Genomic DNA, 12,360 nt, shown 5'->3' on the forward strand with positions numbered 1-12,360 from the left:
ATGCACATCAAAGTTATCAACACAATGATGCATCATTGGGCAAGTGTCGTTCTGGGTTTATCCGACTTACTGACATCGTGTCGTGATTTGATTAATCTCGCATTTCTAAAACTTGTGTCGGATTTCATTTACATTTCGGCCATCTTCCAAGTAGGTAGAAACTTGGTCCTCGTGCGCGTCACATATCATGAAAAATCCCCACAAGTTCTGGACATCAACAAGGTTATTGCGTGATACTCGTAATTAAATTGGAGCCAAGGGAAAGGGTTTGACATGTGTAATTAACAAAGGCTTCTTGCCAAGGTCTCGTCAAAGTTACTTTTTGTTGTACGTAGTCGGGTCGGATTGTTCCCCGAGCGGGTTGTTGAACGTTTGATGTGGTCACATCTTGTCTTCTCCTCGTCCTGCTGCTTGACAGCATAATTCTCAACTTTCTAGGCCAATACCCACAAGATGAGCTTTCCTCGTGCTGCGTACTTTCACCTTCTTTTTCTTTGATCTTAAATTCATTAAAGATACGCCCGACTTGTTTTGCAATCACTCTTGAATTTCGTGATCAGAATGAATAAATTCATTTTGTCCTCGTAAGCATTTTTGTTTTGTGCACAGTTTGCAAACTTCTCGTGAACGTGTCCTTCAGACTTCAGATCACATGGAGAAGTTAATGGTCATGTGAGCTACCTTGAAAATTTGTTGCATTTTCTACTCTTATTAAGTGATTTTGCTCAAATTGTGTGTTGATGAGAAAGTGAGGTGCGATAAAAGATTTGTAGTTGCGAAGGACAATAGTAGGAAATTCATAAGTTGAAGTAATTTGAATTGAATTTTAGTTTTTATTTCACTCTGTTCAAATCATGGATTCATATTTTGATAAAATTAGCACGATTTCAGGATTTTTAATTTCTGAGTAATCATTTTGGCGTATCTCTTTTAACTTGTCCGTTACAAACCCTGAGTTCATAGTCACCATCTACAGCCTCACAAAGGGAGAGTCGGTACTTCATTTCCGGCGTGAGTGGGGGCATATTTGCCCTTGGTACGAGAAAAGTGGAAAGGTTGAACAAATCCAGGAAAATTTTATAGCGATCGCTGTTCGGAATAGATCGAGACTGTGTTATACTTAATGATTAGAAGGCTAGTGAATACGTACCTCAACGTAGACCGGAGGTACTGATACCCGGAAGAACCTCCTGTCCCAAGTTGTTGAGAACCAATCATTCTCTGCACGAGGAGGACGTGGTTATCTGCATAATCAATTGTAATCAAGCACAGCTCCCCTCATCACCAATCCCATTAATAAAATGGAACTTGTAACAGAGAGCAACGTACATCTCCACTTTGTGATAAGAGCATCAATATCCATGAGAGAAGCTAGAAACTGATGGGGCTGATTAAATCGAGGCTCATCTCTGTAAAAAGTGATGAGAATTGCACCCCTCATGGCCTTGTGGGAGAAACGTCGCTCTCCACGACGCACCAAGGCGTCGTGGGTCTTCTCGTCAAATATGGATTCGAATTGTTCCTTCTTCTTCTCCACGTTGTGAATCAGTGCGGCTCGAACGGAGACGTTTGTCTCTTTCTGTGACGCAAATTTGTTAATTTTTTCCTTAAATCGATTAATTCAGATTTGCTGTGTCACACCGACCTGCGCGACATCCGCCTCTCCGTCGAGCAATGATCTAACTACGGATTCATATTTTGCCCAAAAATTGAATCCTGACTCTTCGAGGCCTGGGGTACGTTCTAGCCACCTTTTTGGGATAATTATAGCTTGAGAAATTGGTTCCATACCAGTCTCAATATTTCTAAGTGTATGTACCTCTGAACCAAATCGCATAGCGATGGTTCAGCCTCACTCGTCTTGAGATGACCTGCAATCTCCTCACTCGCAAAAACTTGGATGTAGTGCTCCTTATTATATTTTGCTCGTTGTTCCTTAAAAATGAAACTGGAATTGAACGATTGCCACAAAAGCGTCATATTTTCTGTCTCTTTTACAACAAACCTGTCTAATTCCCAGCTTATTTTCGATCAGACGAAATTGGAATGATTGAAATCCCGATGCGGGGGAAAGATAGTGGCGAAACTCCATAAAGTCCAAGGGTGTCATCGTCTCTAGAATATGCACTTGTTCCACGAGCAACTATTTATGTATTGGTAAATAAATGTTTGGTCAGGAGTCATTAGTAAAATTTGACTACTTTTCTCTGTCCACCTTCAAAATTAATGCACATCTTTGTGTTCTCTTAAGAATCTCGAGCATACATCTCTCATCAACTTCTGACTTGGTGAAGAGTTGTCGGATAGAGTCAACTTCGAACAGAATTTGCTTGAACCACAGTTCATATGCTGTATTTAAATGGCCAGTTAATTAATCATCCCTGACAAGAATTTATGCACACAATTCTACAATTTTTAGAACCTTGATGTGTAATAATGAACAAATGTTCATCATGCACAGCGCCATCCCGCTCCGCGCTCACCATCCTCTGCGCATCCAGAACTTTGTCGAGTTGAAGATATTCCCCGTACAAGAGACCATCATTAATTTCAGCCATGTTGCACCCAAACTGGGCCTCGTCACTTTGGGACAAATTTTAAAAAGGATTATTTCATTATTTCCCAAAATTACGAAAATAAACTTACCCATCACTCATGGGGCACGCCATGATGCAATATTTAACAAAGTTTCTTAACCGATATCACACTCTCAATCCAAACTCTCATGCATATAGATTCAGCAATCCAATTGAGAACTTATCTCACAAAATTCGATATGCATGCCGGACTGAATTCAGACCTTGTTATTCTTGTCGAATAAATAAAAGTTGTGAAATTTTATCAAACAGCATCATCGTATTACTTTCCACATCTTAAAGTAATCCTAAATATATATGTACATATCGACGACACGATATACTTCTTATTGAGGACTGCTGTATAATTTCTTAATGTGCATATTTACCAATCAAGTATATGTTGGCAGTTCATCATCAAGCAAAGTGCAGATCAAAGACGGAAAATCGAGCGAGGATCCTAATTTGACGAGTATGTACATATTTATGTGCTTACATGCATATATCTGTCCAATGTTACATTAGGTGTATTAGAATTTGTTGCTTTATGTACTTTAAATGCCAACAAACAAGACCATGCAGCTTAACCCACTCAACTTTCCTCCAGCTCATCATCATCCGATATTCCTGCCTGACTTATCTTTCATCTTGCTTCACTCATTCCATAATGTGGTGATCTTGGACATAAATTCATTACGTAAAGTGCCCCAAGTAACAAGTCCTTCTTCTTAAAGATGAAGATCATGACACCAAGTTAAGTTTGTTTTCCACATTTTCGCAATCTTGACTCCTCTTGAGAAACACACACCTCAAGATCTGTCACTCATCATCATCAGTCATACTAGTAGCTTTATTCAGTGGCCGCGGAAGCTGTGGGGACATGTGGGGACGTTAACATTGTAGGATATGACCTATTTATTTTAACATGGGTCGATGATGGCGACATTAAATAACTATGGGGACATTGTCCCTCTGTCCTCACGCTTCCACGGCCACTGGTTTTATTATTGGTCTTGACCAAACAAACAAATATGGAACCCATATCTCTCATCATTAGTTTTTATTACGAGGCTGATTAGCAAGTGTCGCATCCAAGGTTTATTTTGAAGACTTCGTAATACTAATTAAATTGAGACGTGCAAAATACTTATTCACCCAGATTTATTACCCGGATGCAAATGAAGCTTGTGGTCCAGTCCTTGGCAATGAATGAGGGTGGCAGACAATTCATATCGTGAATAGGAACCATATACCTTAAATATTTCAGCTTTCTTTAATAATGACGACACACATTCTATTCTTCCAGTGGCAATGTTGACTAACCCAATTATGAATCCCACACATTCTTTTCACCGTCGAGCATAGTGTGCCTCGCTCGACAACAATAATGCGGAAATGTCAGGCTCTCGAAATAAAAGTCGTATTATGGGCGTTGTGTGTGTGGACGTGTGGGCGAATTGTATGTGTGTCTGCCTACCGTACATTTCCAGCACGTGGACACGGATTGCTGAAATATAGGCCAGATTTTTATTCAACTTTTCCAATTTACCGGATTTTGATGATGATGAGAAGGATGCGAGAATTATACGTCTCATCCTTTGATGTCTGCTCTGCTTTGATGAATTATGTACATGTTTTCCTAATTTTATTATCCATCGTGCTCTATGTATGTACTTATTATGATTGGGGTTCATCGGAATCTACCCGGACTAAATAAATTACTGTGTACCATATAAAAATTACCCCATTTTTTACTACTTTTCGCCTACGTGACATTACTGGGATAAAAAGTGTTAATTGCATAGATATTTCATCCATTCAATTTAATATCGATGACAGAACTCAATTCTGTTTCAAGTCATTCATTAGTTTTGCTTTCTTGTTATTCATTATTTCATTATCCTGGTGGTTGTATAGAGTCAAACAAGAACATAATGCGCAACTTCTCCAATGTACCCAATTTGGCAAGAAAGTGAGCATGACCTAATATAACAAAGCGTATTGTGTTGTATGTGAGTTTGAACTCTTGAATTATTGTTATTTTTATACAAGCAGAGTTGTTGAACAATTAAATGGATCGGTCCACTTACAGGCTCCAGAAGAAGGAATACGTCTCAAATTTCTCTCTCTCTCCTGTCAGTGATGATAACCCGGAGGAAATCTGTTTCCTCCTCAGGTTTCATTCCCATTTCATGAATGGTGTGCTCAAAGCCAAGAATTATTATGCATAGATATACAAACAACACAATTTATATGGGATTCTAAGATATGACAATTATTATTACGGGGTTGGATTTTCTCACATTTTATTCGACAACTCGTCATCTTACCAGCTTATCAGTTCCCCCTCCACTTGACTGTCGTCGACGTCACTAGTTCTGCATAGAGACAGACTCGTAATTTGGAAATATTGGCAAGTCAGAAACTTAATTTATGTATTCGCACCTTCCCAGCAGTTTTTCTGAGAAGAACGAACATTCCCCTTCATCGTGGCTGTGGTTTGGTGATGGTGGTGACCCTGACGACCTGTGGATTGGATATTGTTCATTTTGCAATGTGTTGTTCCATCCTCTGTTTCTCCTCGAGTTTCTCTTCCCGTGTCCGGTTGTTGAATTGTTGATCGAGCTCACTTGCACCATTCACCGGGTTCCATCCATCCAAACACACACCGTCCTCTCCTCCGCGTGCATGGTGTTGTTCTCCAGCCCCGATGTCTTGCCTTTCATGGCGGAGTGATTGTTGTGGGTGTGGGCGAACCTCGTGGCGATGGGGGTACATTACTCTAGCCATAATTGTATTGGGATTTGCAAAAGGAGACAACAAAATTCAATCGGAGGAGAAAAAGGGGACGGAAAAGTCATGTCACAAAAGGTTCAGCAGGAGAGAGACTGCGGTCACAAAGTTCAAAAGTCCAAGGCGACGACGTCGACGACAATCTCATCCCAACCACCACAAAGCATTACTGCCATTCAGCATCCACCGTATAATCCGGTATGAAAATTAAAAAAAAAATAACTTAATTCGTGCCAGAGGAGGAACTAAGGGGTAAAAATATTGCAGAAAATGGAGATCGTTAGACGAAGGGTACAAGGACCTCCGAATAGGACGGTAAGCTGAGCTAGTGGGAGGACCAGTGAACGTTCACCGGCGAATAATCAACGTCAAATGTTCGATCGTTACTATATTATTTATGTGTCTCAACCTTCGAAAGACCGAAATGTTTTGTAAGTGTTTGTTAATAATTAATGTTGATACAAAGTTTTTTCTTGTACATTTCTTAATAATATTTACTCGTATGTTCAGTTCCTAAGTACAGATATACAGGTAACATTATCAGTCCATAGTTGTTTGGATAATATTTTTAGTGTTTTAGTGTCACAAATTTCGTATAAAATTCAATGTGTTCAATCAAGTTCGACAGCTGAATTTTTCATTGTCGATGAGTGTCTTTATAAAAAAAATATTTAAGGAATATTCACAACTTTCAGTAATGTAGTATCAAGCATAAGGTAAATGAAGAGTTAGAAATAAGGGGAGATAAAAGACTTATATTGTAAAGTTTTTGTACATTAATATTTTTCAGTTATTATATTATTGAACAATATTATTTCTAAATATGTATGGCTCTGAATGAGATTGTCAAGTGTTTCTCCACTCGTTGCTCCATGATCTTTCTTCCAGTTATAATAAATAATTTAAAAATGTTGCGCATTCCTTGTGACAAATTGATAAGAGTTGATTTCTGTGCTGAGAGAGATTCAAAGTATTTCTGTTAAGTAATTTTGAGACTGGATTTAGCATCTGACCAATGACGTTTATAAAAATATGACTCGATGCATCACAATTCCAACGATGATGGAAAATAAGGACGAGTATCCAGCAGTCGTGGGGGCCGAGTTTCTGTTGCCATCTAACAATGCAATTCAGAGTTTGATATATTTAAATTTCTCTAATTAACGAATGAGCATTTGAATGGAGAACAAGCTCAAATTAATTATTCCTCTCTCTTACCGACTTGGAGATCGATAATCGTGGCATACAAAGCATTGACTGTTCTCTTGAGAAACTCGACATTTTTCGGGGCGTCGGTCACCATTTTCGTGATTGTGCATCCCGAGCTAGCACATTCCGCCTTTCTGTATTTTTCTGTAATATCAAATAGATAATTGTACTATGAATCCATGAAGCAAAATAAAACAAGCACCAATGTGTTAACTAATTGATTTTGCACCTGTGTCGGTGAGCAAGAGAGCTGGAAACTCTTTCGTGGGGAGTTTTCTGTGAATCTCTGGGACAAAGTGGTTCCAGAACGGGGCCTGTTCCGAGTGGAGGAAGTGGATGGCGGAGGGGGCGTGGGCGTTGAAGGTCGACTGCGTGTAGGAAAACCGAACCAGAGCAGGATCGATGTCAACCTCGGCCTCGGAACGCATGGACTTTGAGGTTGACCTCCATCCACGTTCAAACGCCTGGACGAGAGGAGTGTCAAGCTCATCGTCTCGGAAAACCATGGCCAAAAAGTCCCCCTTGAAGTTACGCTTTGACATTTCTTGATACGCCAGTGGGAAAGCCTGTGAAATATGATCCATAATTAGCACATTTGACGAACCAAATTACTTGGCGAGGACAATAATGAATATTATCATTAATTCAGCTACCTTGTCGAAGAGTCCGCCGTACTGAGACTGCGACCTCTCCTCGTCGTTATAGTTCATGATGGAGTCGAGAACAATGGCACCGCCAAAACGAGACCGACCTTGCATCATTTGCGGCAAATAGAGTTGGACCAACGCCTCCGCCCCCGTTCTGGCACCATCCGGAAGACCGTATTCCTGCACATTCGTAATTTTTAGGTGATAATTGGCTACATAGAAAATATAAACTGATATAAACATAAACTGAGTTTCGCTGAATTCCACTCACATATTTACTGAGAGCCATGTCCGTTGCGGCGAAAATGAGCGTTCTCTCCAAAACCAGCTTCCCCGTCGTAATTTGATGTGAAACATGTTCCGCCAATGCGACCAGGGCCACGATTCCCGAGCCATTGTCGTCCACCGGGTTCACCTCCGACTCATCCGTGTCGTAGTTGGCCAGAATTACCAATGGCGCATCTTCGGAAGCATTTTTGGACCCATGAAATACGACCTAGTAGTTGGTTCCGGTTATATTCCGCTCCATCGTTGGTGTGTGAAACACCTTAAACCACAACATATTTATTATTTCAGAGTGGTTTAAGTACAGCAGAGGCGATGCTTATTTCTGCTTATCTTAAAGTACTAGCTTAAGATAAACTTTAGATCTCACCTTGGTTTCAAAGTTTTGCTGCAAAAACTGGTTGTGCTCAGCGCCACCCGCTTTCCCTGAAGACGTGACCGTGCTGACAAAGGAACTCAACCTCCAACTCAAGAAACTTTGGATTCCTTGACGCCCTTCATAGGTCGCGGGGTCACGGGAAACTTCGAGATTCGTTTCCTGAAATATTCCACGCAGACTTTTTGTGGAGATTTCTCCGGAGGAGACAAACGAGGCTACACATTTACAAGAATGCAATTAATTTATTACATATTTTCGTCATTATAATTAAATCATATTTGACGCAGCCGAGGTGCAAATTATCAATTATGCCCGAAGAGGTTCTGTTCTGCATGAACCCACGCCCATCGTCTATCGCGAGGAGAGGAAGGAACATGATTAATGTGATGACCTTGCTCGCATTTTTATTCTCAAATCTAGACCTGATTGCCATTTAAAAAAATAGAGCAGACCAGACCAGTTCCAGTTCCAGTGTCATCTGCTACTTTAACAGCCAATAATTAAGTTGGAAAAACTGGAGTTAAACTAACTTCTGAGTAAAACAACTACTGCAGCAGCAAAATTCTCATGCATAAAATTTCGGTGGTATGGATGCGGTGATTACGTAATCTCATAGTGCGAATACATAAACCAGCACGGTTGTTTAGCAAGTCAATTAAAAATATGAATGACCACACCGCAAAAATTAAGATGCATATTATCGTTAAATGAAGGAGTGAAAAGAAACGCTACTTGAATATTGAACTGATGCGAAGCGTAAATTATGGAGTAAAAAATAAAGACTACAAATTTAAAAAGAAAAATTATTGAATAATTTTTGCAAAAATTTTCTGCATCAGCCGGGAATCGAACCCGGATCGACCGCGTGGCAGGCGGCCATTCTACCATTGAACCACTGATGCGACTCTGACAGTCACAAACCTCGACGCCTCACTTATTTTTGCACATTCGTTGCCAAACAATGGCTGCAAAAGTTTCGAATAGGCACAGACCCTCAAAAAGTGACACATTTTTTGTGCAAAAAGTGGTGAATGGCGTTGAAGAAGACGAAGAAGGTACCGCACAAATGCATAAACTCTGCAGCATCAGCACGAGCACACCGCAACCAATCTCTCCTTTCACACTCGATCTCTCACTCTGAACCATGCGAATATTTTTTGCAATGTTAAGTGATCACGTTTGTAGGATTACATTTGCAAGTGGACATTATTCAAGTACGGATATGGACACGGCAAGTGTCATCGGATCAGAGACCAAATGTGCAGAAATTCATACAAAATCAGGAATACGAGAATCTCACCTTCGGATTAGCAAAGTGAGATCATGCCTCACAATAAGTCATTTAAGCACAAGTAAAACCATTTGTAGATTGGGTTTCTTGTTTGGTGGATGAGTAACAAGATTGCGATGCCATAAATTTGCAGTCACTTTTCGCATTTTCTTCCCCACACCTGTTACATACTCGCCTTCAACGAGTACACCTTACAATGAGCGACCTTGTTAACGGCCGTTCTTGAAAATATCCGTACTGGACAAAACTTCATTTCTTGAGCTGTGACGAGATGAGGCCATTTATTTGCGCATCTTCATTTCGCACAATTCTCCTAAAAATGCTACTGGATTGAATGAATGAATGCAAAATGAAAGTGACACACGCAAACATCAATCAACAATTGATCAAGTGTGACTAACCCTGTGTGACTCATATTCACAATTCGCAAGTATGCGTGAGTTGTAGTGCAAATCGTATAAATTGAGTCATCATTTCATATGAACAAACTTATTTTATTTAGCTGTGAATGTGTTGCCTTCGAAATATTAATACATGCAAAACCACAATTAACTTGGCGTTAAGCCGCAATAAGTTGCCAATCGCAATGCTTAAAGCTTTGTTATCGGAACCGTCCTTCACACCATTAACCAATGTTTATATTCATGTAACTATTTTTGGCTGAAATTCTCAAACGCATGTCTACAAAAGGTGCAATTAAGTAAATGTATAATCCATTCGTCTTACCTCCAATTGTCAAAATAAGCACACCAAGTGCCACACTTTGGGTTGAGATTTTCCATGATTTCTCCATTTTTATAATTCTGATCTTCTGATTTTCAAAATGCTTGAAAACTTTGGTAATAACGCTTATGTTCTCGGTCACTGAATGATATGAATGATAAACTTTTGGTGCTGGACTCACTACTGCAAAACTCTGACTTGACTGTCTGCAAATTGTGCTACCTGACGATTCCACCACTACCGGCAAATTCACCAGGTTTTATGGACTGAGGCTGAGACGCTAGAACCTAAACCACTGTATGTAACCTTTGTTAGTGTTAAACCAAGTCTGCAAAAGACCGACCAAAGAGTGCAAAATATATCCCCTGTTCTTGTGCTAAATATTTTGCACGCTGGGGTTGGTTACCACTTGAAATATATGCGTAATGTTGCCTTCGTTCTCTTAACAACATAAACAACGTCCACATATGTACATATTACATATTACATACACACAGGATGTTGGTGGGTTTGCACTCCTTCCTTCCTTTTCTTCACCAAATTTTATGTCGAATTGTTTACTGCAAGCAAAGTATTGGCAGCATATGCGAATTATTACGAATAGCCCACTATCGAATGTGCAAAAAATGACTCATGGCTCCTTTTGCTCGAGTATTAATCACTCACTCTCAATCATACGCTCTCAGAAGAGAAGAACGACTCATCCAGACTAATCCAGAGAAGTATGATGAATGATCTTAAACCAATAACAATTAACTAATATGACATTAATTTTACTTTACATCATTTCTTCATAGAAGGAGTGCGTCTTAACGTATGTAGAACTTTATGTGTAATGTTTAATGTTAGTCACAACTTACTCCTTAATTTACGATAATACAAAAAAGTTTGTAGCATATATTTGTGTCATTCCTATTGACGAATTCTGATTAATGTGACCGAATTCAAAAGTGACGATGAGTAATGAGTTAATTGTATTTATATATAGAAATTAATCACCTATGTAGTATTACAATTTAGATGAATACCACGTCAAGTGTTTCACAAAACCGTTTTCCATATTTCGCATGGGAATGTGAGACAGAGTGAGAAAAGTGGTTCGCGGTGGGTATCCATCATCATTTCGAGTCAGGGTCGTATGAAATCCATTTCTCTTCGTCTCACTTTTTCCATGCAAACTTTTCATCCAACCAGGCGCCTCATTTTATTATATATGTAACCCGAAATTACCGTTCAGTGTCTAGTATACACCATACCTCCTATTATCGTCATCATAAATTCAAGAGTTTTATATTTGGGGCGATTTGGATAAACTAAATTTGCTTATCTGAAAAATTGATAAGTCTGGAGATAAGCCCTATAGCGTTAATTTTTCAGTGAATATCACCATCATAAATTCATAAAAGCTTAAGTTTTAAATTTGGGGCGATATGGATAAACTAAGTTTGCTTATCTGAAAAATTGATAACTTAATTGATAAGCCTCAAAGCATTAATTTTTGAGTGAATATCACCATCATAAATTCAGAAAAGCTTAAGTTTTAAATTTGGGGCGATATGGATAAACTAAGTTTGCTTATCTGAAAAATTGATAACTTAATTGATAAGCCTCAAAGCATTAATTTTTGAGCGAATATCACCATCATAAATTCAGAAAAGCTTAAGTTTTAAATTTGGGGCGATTTAGATAAACTAAGTTTGCTTATCTGAAAAATTGATAAGTCTGTAGGTAAGCCCTATAGCGTTAATTTTTGAGTGAATATCACCATTATAAATTCAGAAAAGCTTAATTTTAGCAATTAGATCGATTTGAGGCTACTTTAATAACTTTATTCTTTATCATTATTTTTATGGGTAGTATTTCCCAAGCAGCCATACTATGTATGTATGTATGTTACGGCTCTTGCAAAATAAGCCCCTCCCTCAGAAACTTTGACCCCAAATTTCTCGTGGTACCATCGATTCCCTTCGGGCAACAAAAGCTGAAAATGTAGCTCTTCCCAAGGAGAAAAATCTGGCATCGGGTTGTCCGAAGTAAATGGGTGGTACCATGCGTTTTTTAAGGATTTCTGTGTACGTAAAAAAACCGCCAATTTTCGAATTTTGAAACTCTTGATGCATTAAAATGTTCGTATTTCAAGGGGAAGTCAAATTGCAAATGCAAGTATAGGTCTAACTCTTATTCTACACGATGTACATTGACTTTCTCATTTTTCCGAACTTTGTTCCTTTATTTTTATAGGGGGTGTGGTTGCACAGAATTCAAAAAATGTTGTGGTACATTTGTCCTTGTACCCACAATTGCATTTACAATTAATTTTATTTGATTCAATGAAATCGATGCGAAAAGCTATGGAACGTATCCGTCATTTTATCTCTTTAGTCGCACATTATACGTACTTATTGAAAATAAGTATTTGTTATTTCATGGTTGTAAAATAAATCTTACTAATTGCTC

General features: G+C 38.9%; 3 protein-coding genes and 1 non-coding gene across 4 annotated transcripts; all 4 read right to left on the reverse strand.

Moving 5' to 3' along the window:
- Positions 1 to 804: 804 nt before the first annotated feature.
- Positions 805 to 2,897, reverse strand: LOC110857999 (tryptophan 2,3-dioxygenase). Its single transcript, XM_022106620.2, has 9 exons — positions 2,647 to 2,897; positions 2,423 to 2,583; positions 2,216 to 2,349; positions 2,006 to 2,143; positions 1,820 to 1,935; positions 1,646 to 1,751; positions 1,330 to 1,579; positions 1,151 to 1,244; positions 805 to 1,089 (listed from the first exon to the last, which is right to left on the reverse strand). The coding sequence occupies exons 1-9, from the start codon at positions 2,667 to 2,669 to the stop codon at positions 912 to 914; spliced, it is 1,200 nt and encodes a 399-aa protein (XP_021962312.1). The 5' UTR covers positions 2,670 to 2,897; the 3' UTR covers positions 805 to 911.
- Positions 2,898 to 5,647: 2,750 nt separating this feature from the next.
- Positions 5,648 to 7,716, reverse strand: LOC110858130. Its single transcript, XM_022106802.2, has 5 exons — positions 7,497 to 7,716; positions 7,232 to 7,405; positions 6,808 to 7,144; positions 6,588 to 6,722; positions 5,648 to 6,486 (listed from the first exon to the last, which is right to left on the reverse strand). Exons 1-5 carry the CDS (start codon positions 7,512 to 7,514, stop codon positions 6,392 to 6,394), a joined length of 759 nt encoding a protein of 252 aa, XP_021962494.1. The 5' UTR covers positions 7,515 to 7,716; the 3' UTR covers positions 5,648 to 6,391.
- LOC110858131 lies at positions 7,632 to 10,234 on the reverse strand. The gene is made up of 3 exons (XM_022106803.2): positions 9,907 to 10,234; positions 7,881 to 8,104; positions 7,632 to 7,772 (listed from the first exon to the last, which is right to left on the reverse strand). The coding sequence occupies exons 1-3, from the start codon at positions 9,971 to 9,973 to the stop codon at positions 7,722 to 7,724; spliced, it is 342 nt and encodes a 113-aa protein (XP_021962495.1). The 5' UTR covers positions 9,974 to 10,234; the 3' UTR covers positions 7,632 to 7,721.
- On the reverse strand, positions 8,721 to 8,791 carry Trnag-gcc. Its single transcript has one exon. It is a non-coding gene; the product is annotated as a tRNA-Gly (tRNA).
- Positions 10,235 to 12,360: the final 2,126 nt, after the last annotated feature.

This window comes from Folsomia candida, unplaced genomic scaffold (genome assembly GCF_002217175.1).
Source record: "Folsomia candida strain VU population unplaced genomic scaffold, ASM221717v1 Fcan01_Sc020, whole genome shotgun sequence".
In the NCBI taxonomy this organism is placed as follows: Eukaryota; Metazoa; Arthropoda; class Collembola; order Entomobryomorpha; family Isotomidae; genus Folsomia; species Folsomia candida.